This window comes from Octodon degus, unplaced genomic scaffold, assembly GCF_000260255.1.
Source record: "Octodon degus isolate 3935 unplaced genomic scaffold, OctDeg1.0 scaffold00033, whole genome shotgun sequence".
NCBI lineage: Eukaryota > Metazoa > Chordata > Mammalia > Rodentia > Octodontidae > Octodon > Octodon degus.
Window position 1 is genome coordinate 17,306,834 of NW_004524609.1, and position 10,729 is coordinate 17,317,562.

At 54.7% G+C, this 10,729-nt stretch overlaps 1 protein-coding gene across 1 annotated transcript in view; it reads left to right on the plus strand.

Moving 5' to 3' along the window:
- The first annotated feature begins 7 nt into the window (after positions 1-7).
- Positions 8-10,729, plus strand: part of Sept9 (septin 9) — a 170,181-nt gene continuing 159,459 nt past the window's right edge. The window contains exon 1 of the mRNA XM_023713916.1: positions 8-96. Within this exon, the coding sequence (XP_023569684.1) occupies positions 78-96 (19 nt within the window). The 5' untranslated portion in view covers positions 8-77. The remainder of the gene's footprint in view (positions 97-10,729) is intronic.

Sequence of the window (10,729 nt, forward strand, 5' to 3'; positions counted from 1 at the left end):
CCCGGGATCTGCGACCCAGGCGCCCGCGCCCCGCGGCCTCGCCGCCACACTTTCCTGGGAGCGGCTGCGGCGGCACCATGAAGAAGTCGTACTCAGGTGGGCGCCGCGCCCGGCGTGGGGAGGAGGGTCGGTGTCCCGCACGAGCGCGTCTCACCTGCGCGCCGGTGCCGGGAGCGGCGAGGCCACCGGGAGCTGCGCGGGTCCCGGCGCAGAGACTCCCAGGACGGGGTCCGACTGTCCGGCGGGGGCGACGCAGCCTCCTCCCCACGGTCGGGTCTGCGGGCGCTCGGGACGCCCAGCCCGAGCCCGACGCGCCGTCTCCCTCCCAGGCTCCACGTAGCCGCTCCCGCGCCGACCCGGGCCGCCCGGGGCTGGTGCCACCTCTGACGTTGGCCCAGGGTCTCCTGTCCGGGGTCCGGCAGCCGCTGCTGGTTCAGGTGACTGAGGGGCTGCCGTGAGGACGCGCCCTCCTCCCTGCCCTTCTCGCCCCTTGACCGGAATCGCTGACTCCTGGGCGCTGCCTCCCGGCTAGGTGCTTTGGGCGCCCGGCTGAGTCCGGCTGCTGGGTGGAGGGCTCTCCTCGCGGCGGCCCCAAGAGCTGGTGGCCCAGGCCGCAGCATCCTTTCCGCACAGTATGCTCCAGAGCCCTCTACCTGGTGGGTTAAGGAACCACCCTCCTCCACGCGGGACCATCCAGCAGCGCCCAGTTTGACAACTTGGGCTCATCCTTCTGGTCTCACAGTGCCATTAGCCCGCTGGCATCCTGACCCCACTCCAGTGGGTGCCACCTTACCCAGGTGCAGGGGGCCAGCCGGCTCTCCGGGGAGCTCCGGGGTCCTTAGTAGTCGTCCTTCTGTTACTCAACAGTTCCATTTCACAAACAGGCCAAGGGAGACCACGTCAAGGGCCATCCTGCTGTCCCTTCTTTTTCTTTTCCTGTCCTTTACACCTTTCTCTTATGATTCAGGCAGGATCCTTTGTCTTCAGTTCTGGAATAATAAGCAGCACCTCCCCCTCTACTGACCCCAAGGCCTTCTGTTTATATTTGTCCTTAACCCATTTGGACCTGAAGTTTTCTGCCAAGGACTGGGCGAGGTGAATTACTTTTATTGATAGGACAGAGTCCTGGGATGTATTTGGAGCCAGAGAAATCATTCAAGCCACCCCTCTGCCTTGAGGCTATTTTCAGTTTCCTCCTGCTTTCCATATTCAAGAACAAAAATGAATAATAAAGAATACCTTGTCTCAATAAGGACCATTCAGAACTTCCCCTAAAATTCCCTTCTGGGTCAGCAGCTTCAGATTTCAGTGTTCGGTTGGTGTTGCAAACATGCCCTTCGGACAGTGAGTGTGAGCTAGCTCTATCTCTGACTCTCCATCCCAGATGCATTGGTGGGCTGGTGGGAGAGAGAGGCTTTCAGGTGGCATGGGCCAGGGATTGGCGCTGGGTCTCCCTCCCTCCCCAACATGCTCTAAATGCTTGGGATGGTTGTGGGCATCCCAGGCCGCCCGCCTGAGATTCGTGCTCTCTGGTCTGGAGGGGACTATGTTTGCTCTTGGCCTGGATTCCTTTATCTCCTGCTGGGGGTCCAGTTGGTGAGTGTCCGGATCTTCCCAGGTCTAAGGCCCTTGGCATTTCCTCCAAGGATCCCCAAAAGGACCCTACAGTAGCAGGCTCAAAGTCCCTGAGTCTAAGGGACTCTTAGAAGGAGGGGACCAGCCATAGCTCCCTACTCTTCTCTCCCACACTGACCCCACCTCCAACACAGGTACATTTTTTGATTAAAGATGAAACATGTTGCAGTAGTAGAGTTTATGGGGTAAGTAGGAATCAGCTCATTTAAAAGCAGGCTCTGTGGCTCCTTATATTTACCTAAAGGGGTGGGGCCCCCCATAGTATGGGCAGAGGGAGGTCCTGTTCCCCACCTGGCAGTGATCCCAGGCTCGTGGGGTCACTGGGCTGCAGTTGTATGGATGGTGCTGCTGGGGAGAGGGGCTCTTGGCCCTGTGTGTATGTCCCCAGGCTCCTGCACCCAGCCTGTCCTGAGTAGGGCCACTCGCTGAAGCCAGACTGGTCCCTAAGCAGCCACCAATGCTATGAAATCAAGGAAAGTAGCAAAGAATGTTAGAAATCTCCCTAGTGTCTGAGAATCCAAGGCCAACCAGGAAGGGTTTAATTTTTCCCCTAGACTGGGGGGGGGGGGGATTAGTGCTTCTGGACCTATTTATGGGCTTAAAAATCCACGGCCTGGTTAGCACACTGTGGTTAGCAGAGCCAGCAAGAGCCACTGGGGCCTCTGAATTTCAGCCCAGAGTGAGAAGTACCCTGGGGTGACTGAGCACACGTTATGTGTTGGGGACGCATGAGGCCAGAGCTAGACAGGGCATTGAGCTGGGGATAAGAGGTGGTCTTTGCTGGCCTGTTCATCAAGGAGACAGGGTGCAGGTGTGATCCTGGCTTATTGCTACCCAGCCTCTGAGTGCTAGAGCCTACAAATGCGCAGGAGGCCCTGGGAAGGGGTGGGAGCCTTCAGGGAGGGGGAGCTGGAGCTGGAGCTGGAGCTGAGGAGATGAAGAATGGAGTAGTGGAGAATGAAGAGAGTCCTCCTGGCCAGGGCCAGGTGCAGCCGCCACAGGATGCAGGGTATAGGGGTGGGAGCAGTGTGCAAAGGCTCCAGGCTTTTTCCTTGATGAACCTCACTTGTCCCCCCCAGTGGAGCAGGGTTATAGCAGCTGTGGGTAGTGTGGCCCAGTGGCTAAGTGTGTGTGCCAAGGGTCCTCAGCATTTTGGAATGAAATCTCAGGCTGCTGCTTTCTATTCTGGGGACAAGGTACTTCATCTCTCGTGTTCATTTTCTCATTTGTTAAATGGGGTGATGCTAAGTTGTGAAGCTGAAGTGACTTTGTATGTGAATAAGCGGGGACTGCCTGCTCTGTGACCTGTGGAAGGCTGTGCTGCCGAGCTGGGACATTCATGAGCTTCCTGGCCCTTCTTGCCTGGCCCAGCGCCTTTGAGCTAGATTCAGCATTCGTCTTCCCCCTTCCTGTCCCTAGGACTTGGTGCTTAGGCCTCTGGCATATGCAGCTCCCATGTAGTGTCCCTGGCTTCCCCAGTGATCCCCTGTGACAGGTGTCAGGGGACCAAGCCGAGGAGGCCTGCCAACCCCTGAAGCAGGGTGAATGTCTGTGTGTGTACCTGGGACTTGCTCTGGGATCCCTGGTGGGGGTCCGGAGGCTCTTGAAGGGCTGCTGTAAGGTTCTGGCTGGGAGGAGGCTGCGTCCAGAGGCTGCACCTTGGACAGGAGCGTGTGCGATATTGTCAGTGAAGATGCGGGCTCCCCCACCCCAGCCAGTGCTCCCACAAGAGGAGGATTGTACCCTCCAGGAACACTTACTTCCGAGTCAGCTTCCCAAGTGACAGGGAGAGAAGGGTGTGAACATAGAGCTCTTGGCTCTGCTTCACTTGCAGCTCTGTGCTGGCTCCTGCTGCTTCTTGTCCTAGCTTGTCTGTTCTGGTGCATTCGGGGGACCTGGCAGGAGAGGGCCTCCTGGTGCAGCTGTTCTGTAGCTCTGTGGCCCTCCTGACACCCCCAAGGTCCCCAGTTGGGAGAGCTGGCTGAGCTGAGTCCTGGGTCCATCTTCTTCCCAGGCAGGGCCGGAGGCAGGAGGGCATGGCAGGCATAAACAGATGGATAGCTGGCCTCTCCACCCTTCCCGCTCACTCCAGCCCACAGCATCTATGCAGCAGTCAGCCTGCCTGTCAGCTTCTCCCCAGCCTGTAGAGGGGGGCCGAGAGCTGAGTGTAGTGCACCTGGGTTTCAGACAGCTTCTGGAACCCGTGTGACTAGTGCAAGCCAGGGCATGGGCAGAGGGTACGTGACATTGTCACTTAGGAGTGGCAGTCTGCAGTCCATGTCTAGGTGGGGGCCTGCATGTGTTTGGAGCTCCCAGGTGGGAGCCTGCAGGATATCCTGTCTGCAGCTCCACAGAGGAAGGCATTGTGTGTGCTCCTCATGGTCCCCTGCCTGAACCTGCCCTCCTCAGAGATTGTCCTGCCCATCCCAGTCTGCCCCGAGGGCCCCACATGGCTGGACCAGAGGCGGTCCCTTGTTCTGCGTGTTTGTCCCTGGGCAGTGTTGCGTGGGCTCTGCAGTTTGCTTAAGATGTCCCTGATAAGGAAAGTTCAGGACACACCAGGGCAAGCTGGGCCTTGAGTGGGCCCAGAGCTGCAGATCCTGGGCGGCTCCAGCTGGCCTGCAGCTGCAGGAGGGAAGAGGACCCTAGAGAGAGGTCCCAGGCCCTGGGGTGTGAGCCTCTGGGGTGGGGAAGGAGGTGACTGGCTGGCTTTTTCTCTGTTTGTTGGGGCTGTTTCCTTAGAAACCTCCCGGGGTAGGCTGTTGTCAGGGGATTACTAGGGGATCAGAAGGGGCAGTTCAGGCCCAGCACTCCTGGAGATACTGCCAGCAGAGTCCTGTTGGCAACTGCTGGAAGCTTGGACCAAGGAGAGTCTGTTTCAGTGGACTCAGAGGCTTGGTAGAGAGCTATCATGGTGCCAGGGAACTGGGTCCTGTGACAGTCAGACTTGTGTGCTGCTGAGTGTCCCTGGAGACAGCAAAGTGTCCTATGGTTGGCAGGCTGGTCACCTCTACCTCTTCCCTGATGGGGCAGCTGTGCCGGGTCTCCTGAGGTCCTGGCCCATTTTGATTCTTCATGTGGATTCGGTCATTTGTTTCAAAACCATCTGCAGGGCCCTGCTAAGCGTCAAGCTGTGTTCTGGCTATACAGCCTGGTGGCTCTTGGCACCAGCTCTCTAGGGTGGCCTGGCCTTGGGTCCCCGGGGGAGTGGCCACTCTGCTCCCAGCCCAGTTTCTCGCTGCCTTATCTCCATCACCCTGCTCTGGGCGCAGGCCCATTCACAGCTGCTCTGAAGGGCACACTGAGCTGCTATCACAGCTCACAGGGGCAACGGCAGCTCTCTGGGTGTCTTTGCTTGTCAGTAGCTTCTCGGCAGCCATGGAACAACTGAGCTTTGTCCCAGGCCTCCTCTGACCTGGTTCTCCAAAGCGTGACAGTTGGCAGCCTGAAAGCCTCCAGGACAGGAAACAGGAGCAGCACAGGGAGTGAAAGACAATCCCAGCTTTGGGTTGCAGAGTGGCCCTTGGACCTGGGCTGTTTGTCCTCTCTGGCAGACACCCAAGTTAGCCTCCAAGCCCCAGGGTCCCCTGTGCGCCCTGGAGTGCCGGGGCAGGGGAAAGGAGGGCCCCAAAGTTCTTTTCTGAGCTGAAGACTTACCAGCTCCTCCTGCATTACTTGGCCTGGGGTTTGAGAGGAGGGGCCAAGGCAGGGGCGCCTTTCTTCCTGGCGGTGGACATGGCTTCAGTCTTTGCCAAGAGGGACTCTATTGCCCACTTTCTGGCTCCTAGGGAGGCCTTACCCCTCCAAGACCTCTGTGAAGCGTAGGCCATGTCTGGGAGCCTCTGGGCCTCCTAGCACTGCATTTGGGAGACAGGGAAAGGGCCACAGCAGCCAAGGAAGCCCCCAAGCACTGTGACTGGGCACCCGGCCCTCCACGGGCCAGGCATGTTGGGGCAGCGGCGGCAACTGTCTGCCTGATTTGAGCTGGGCTCCAGGTAAGTGCGGTTACCTGGAGGGCTGGGCAGGGAGAGCTGGCAGGCCGCCGGGCCTTGTGCTGCAGATCAATCAGATCCACATCCCGGGGCCTCTTTTCACAGGCTTCCCATAAATTACAGCTCCTGTTTCCATCAGGATCAGATCCCAGCAGGGGCATAACACTCCTGTAATCCAATCGACTTGGAAGTGGGTGAAACCCAACCTCTGTCGTCTTCCAGCTTGCTAAGGATTCAACACAGAGGGCTTGGGGGAGTTGTTTGTGAAGTTCATTAACAATTATATGATTTAGGCTCTGTAGCCATTAGGTCGTGTGTGTATGTGTGTGTGTAGGGGGTTATTACCCAGAGGTGACACAGGTTGGGTGGACAGCAAGAGGCACCGGGGTGGACCAGGATCCTAGTGGCAGCATCCTGGGTGTGGAGGAAGGGAGGAAGGAGGAAGGGGACAAGGGGGAGGAGGGAAAGGGGAGGAGGGGACTTCTTACCAATGTTGGCGTCATGCTGCCTCCTGGGCCAAGGTGTGGCCACCCTCACCTAGGGAGGTGTGTCATTCCAGATAGCAGAGCTTCCTGGTAGCCAGGAGTTAACCCTTCCTGCCAGGCCTTGACTCAGTCGTTTCTTTTCTTTTAAGGAATATCTTCTGCAACACACACACTGTGTGTCTCTTCTTTCTTTGGCTTTTTGTTGTTATTGTTGGCTGGTGTCAGTTGTATTCTGTTACTTATGGCCAAATAATGGAACCAGGAAGCTGAAAGGGAAAATTCAACTGTTCCAGGGTTTGTAATGTTTCCTTCTGAGTTCCCTTTGGGGCCTGTCCCCACATGTGCACTGCAGGTCACTGAATTATCAGAGGTGTAGAACATGTCTTCAGAGTTGTGTGTTCCCTAGGGTCTCGCTACACAGCCTAGACTCGAAGTGATCTTCCTGTCTCAGCCTTCCTAGCACTGGATTACAGGCCTGGACTTGTGGCCAGCTCAGTACACCCGAGGGTGGAGCTGGAGAGGCCTGTGGTGCCAGAGATCGAACCCTGGTCCCTGTGCTTGCCTAAGCAGGTGCTTGGTCCACTGAGCTATCTCGCCAAGCCCTTCCTTCTTTCGTCCTCCCTCCCTCCCTTTCTTCCTTTGGTACCAGGAATCGAACTCACAGTTGCTAGGCAGGCACTGTCCTAAATCTAGGCTAAATCTCAGCCTAGATTTCATTATTTAATATTTAATTCTCCTATTTTCACTGGAAATCAGATCTCAGGCTGGCCCATCCCTGCCACTTCAATGGCTCTTCGGAGCGGATGGCCCAGAATACTGCATGGAGTGGCTTTTGGAAAGGGTTCGCTGGTGTGCAGTGTGCTCCTGACCATGCAGGCCGGGACACTTGGGGTGGATGTAGACTTGAGCTGACTCTGCTGTCTTAGCTGCTCCTCATAGCTGTGGGACGGGGCTGGTCGGATGCTGGCTTCCATCCTGAAGCTTGCTGTCTTCGAATAAACTCTTGGGTCCACTTGCTTTCCGGCTGTCTTTGTCTTTAGTAACAGTCATAATGAGGCTTCGTGTGTGTGTGTGTGTGTGTGTGTGTGTGTGTGTGTGTCTCCAAATAGTTAATTTCAGAAGATATTAGCCAGGGTGAGTCTCTTTTGTAGCATTCTTGAAGTTGCCTACAAGACTATCAATGACCATAGCTTTTTATTAACTTTTTTTTTTTTTTCTTTTTGAGACAGGGTCTTGCTACGCAGCTCAGACTGGCCTTGAGCTCACTTTCTAGCCCAGGCTGGTCTCGAACTTGCAATGATCCTTATGCTTCAGCCTCCTGAGTGCTGAGATTACAGGTGTGCACTGCCACACCTGGCCTATTAACAAATCTAATGGACAGAAAATGCCACCTGCCACTTAGCACATGTGGCCCCTTCTCCAGCCTCAAAGGTGTACCTGTACCCCAGGAGTGGGCTCCATTTCCCTGGAGCAGCCTAAATACCCAATCTAGGAGGCAGGTCAAGTGTCCCAGGTACTTTAGTTGGTGACTCCTCATCCTTCTAAATGCTTATTTGTGCACCAATTTCTTCTGGAAACTTCCAGTTCCTCAGGACAGTCAACAGGGTTGTCACCATTTTGCTCCCCTTGGCTTAGCTGTCCTCCTGCAGTTCTGGCCAATCATGAGCCTTCCTGTTGTATGGCTCATCCCTGTGTTGCAACTTGGGGACCTGACAAGGCTGGAGTGAAAAGGTCCACCTTCTGGGGTGACTTAGGTATCTGATGAGCAGCTTCCTGTGCGCTGGGGTGCCCCCACGCCTCTTTTGGGGTGGTTGGCGGGTTCTGATCTCCAGCTAATGCTCCCCTATGGGGGGCTTGCACAGCTCTGTGACTTAGCCTTGGTTGTGTAGTTAGGTCTGACAAAGGACACTGGGACCCTTGAAGATCTGGAGCAGAAGGACTTAAATGTGGCGGCTTTTGCACAGATAGACTAGCCGAAAAGCCAAGTGAGAGCCAGAGGAGCCCCTAGGGATCAGATCAAGCGTGCGGAGGACCTTGGGTGGGATCTACAGGACTTTGGTGGGATCCTCAGAACCACCACCATAAGAGGAAACACTAGTAAAAATTACAATTTGTTATTATCTCTCTTATTCTAAATGAGCATAGTCATATATTCTATTATGTATCATCAGCCCTCAAATTGCAAATTTGCTGTCAAGTGTCATAAACATCACAAAATCCAGAAAAGTATTGATCAACTGCCTTGCTAATATGTATCCAAGGTAATATTTTTCCTATCTTTTTTTTTTTTTTTTTTTGGCACTGCTTTATATCCTGACCTTCTAATATTATTTTCTATTGAGAGAATAGAAAATTAATTGATTGATTGCATAATCAAGTTTTACCTTTCATTTTTGGTAGCTGGAATGCCTAAATAAATGGAGATTAGCTGGATGTGTTGGTGGATACCTGTAATCACAGCTGCTTGGAAGGCTGAGGCAGGAGGATTACAAGTCCAAGCCTACCTTGGGCAGTTTTTCCTTTTTTTTTTTTTTTTTGAGATAGTCTCACTATGCAGTTCAGACTGGCCTGGACTTACTCTATAACCCGGGCTGGCCTCAAACTCATGGTGATCCTCCTGCCTCAGCCTCCTGTGATGTGTGTGTGTGACTGTGTCGTCCTGGGGTCAGCTCCAAGACCTTACCCACCCTGGGCAAGCATTCCACCACTGGGTGACATCCCCAGCGTGTGCTACAATGTCTTGTCCTACACATACAAGTTTTCTCGTAAGTTCTGCTTGATGTGCTCACTGTCAAGAATGAAACAGCAAGGACTGAGGCCTTTACAGTTGAGCTGGTGCATCCCTGCTTGTACTTCGGATCAGAGAGACATTCTGCTTCAACTTGGCATGGAAGAGAATTGAATCCTTTGCTTACAACTTACCTCTAGTGGTGGGAATAATTTTCCATAGATTTGCTCCTGGCTCCGTACATTTCAAACCCTGCTCACATTTTTCCGGCGCCAGGCACTGCAGGACATGTTCAAGTCTGATGGTTTTGGATTCTGCACGGTAGTTGGAACTGGATCTGGGTGAGGAGCGACTGTTCCTGGAATCCGTTTCTACCTTGGGATGGCGAGCAGTCACTGAGCAGCACATGGAAATAGCTGGGAACTATATAAATATGCCCCCATTCAAGCCAAACTAAATACCTCTCCAATTGAGCTTCTCCTTGGCAGAAGTCTCCAGATGCTAACGATCCTTCACTGCCATCTCACCCAGGAGAAGGTGTACTGGGCAGGAACTTGGAGTGGAAATAGACTGTGACTTTAACCAATTGTAGTTAAAATAGTTTCCAGCTTGTGAATCTTACAGAAAGTTTTCAGCCATGGGAATGCATGCCTAGGGCCCTTTCTGAGTGCTTTGAGAGGGACCCGTGTGGGTGACGTATCCTTGGTATGGTTGAAGAATTAGCCCTGGCGATAAGCAGGGATCTGCCCCTGCCTCCGATCGGAGGTTTGGAGGGAGTTCTGCTCCCACAGAGTAGGGGTCAGGGGCCTTTCTGGGAGCTGGGACAGAGGCAGGCTCCCGAACAGAAGCTGAGGTCCCAGCAAAGACTAAACCTGCTGTCACAGACTCTGTTCAGGGCAGATGGGGGTGAGACGCCCTGGCCTCCCCTTGTTCTTACCTTCCCATCTCCACCCAGTCCCAGGCACCCACTGGTAGGATCCAGCCTGAGGCTAGAAGACTAAGCTATAGACAAGACGCAGCTGGCAGCTGTCTGCTCCTCTGCCGTGCCAAGAAGGGCAGGGGAAGTGAGGAACGGAGGGTGACCAGGCAGGATCAGCGCTGTGTGTGCAAACAGGAGCTGCTGTCTCCCCACCCCACATGCCCGCAGCAAGCCCCACCTCCCTGTTGGTAGCATGGAAGCGACAGCATCTCTGCAGCAGCCGTCCTGTCTGGCCCTGCTCTCAGGGAGTATGTTGGTGACGGAGTTTCCCGTCCGGGCCACCTGAATTTTGCCTCTCCCTCAAGGTTCCCTTGTTGAAGCTTCACCCCCAGTGTGACTGTACCTGGAGGCAGGGCTGTTGGGAAGCAGGGAGGTGAAATGCAGTCCTGAGGGTGGGACCCGATCCAGGAGGACCTGTGTCCTCGTAGGGGGGGAGGGATATCACGACCTCTCTCTTTCCATGGACCCCTGTACGGAGAAGAGACCCCAGGAGGATGCTGTGAAGAAGAGGGTGCCTCTGGGCCTTGGACTTTGGCCTGCAGAACTGTGGGGAGACAAATTTCTGTTGTCAGTGCCTCCCCGTGTGGGCCTTTCTGTTATAGCAGCCTGGGAGGACGTGACGCCGCCGGCCGAGTTCGAAAGTCTCTATCTCACTGGAAGAAGCCAAGGATGAACTGTGGGCACAAAGCTGCCATTCTTGAAGTCTCCTTCCAGCTCTGCAGTCTGTAAAAAGTATTTGTTGAGCACATGCTGTCTGATTTGAATCTTAAATGTCTCCCAAAGCGTCCTGTGCTAAAGACTTGGGCGGCAGCGTGTGGTGCTACTGGGAAGTGGTGGAACCTTAGTGAGAGGTCAGGTCGGGTCACCAGGGGCACGCCCGCCCTTAAAGGGAAATTGGAAATCCTAACCC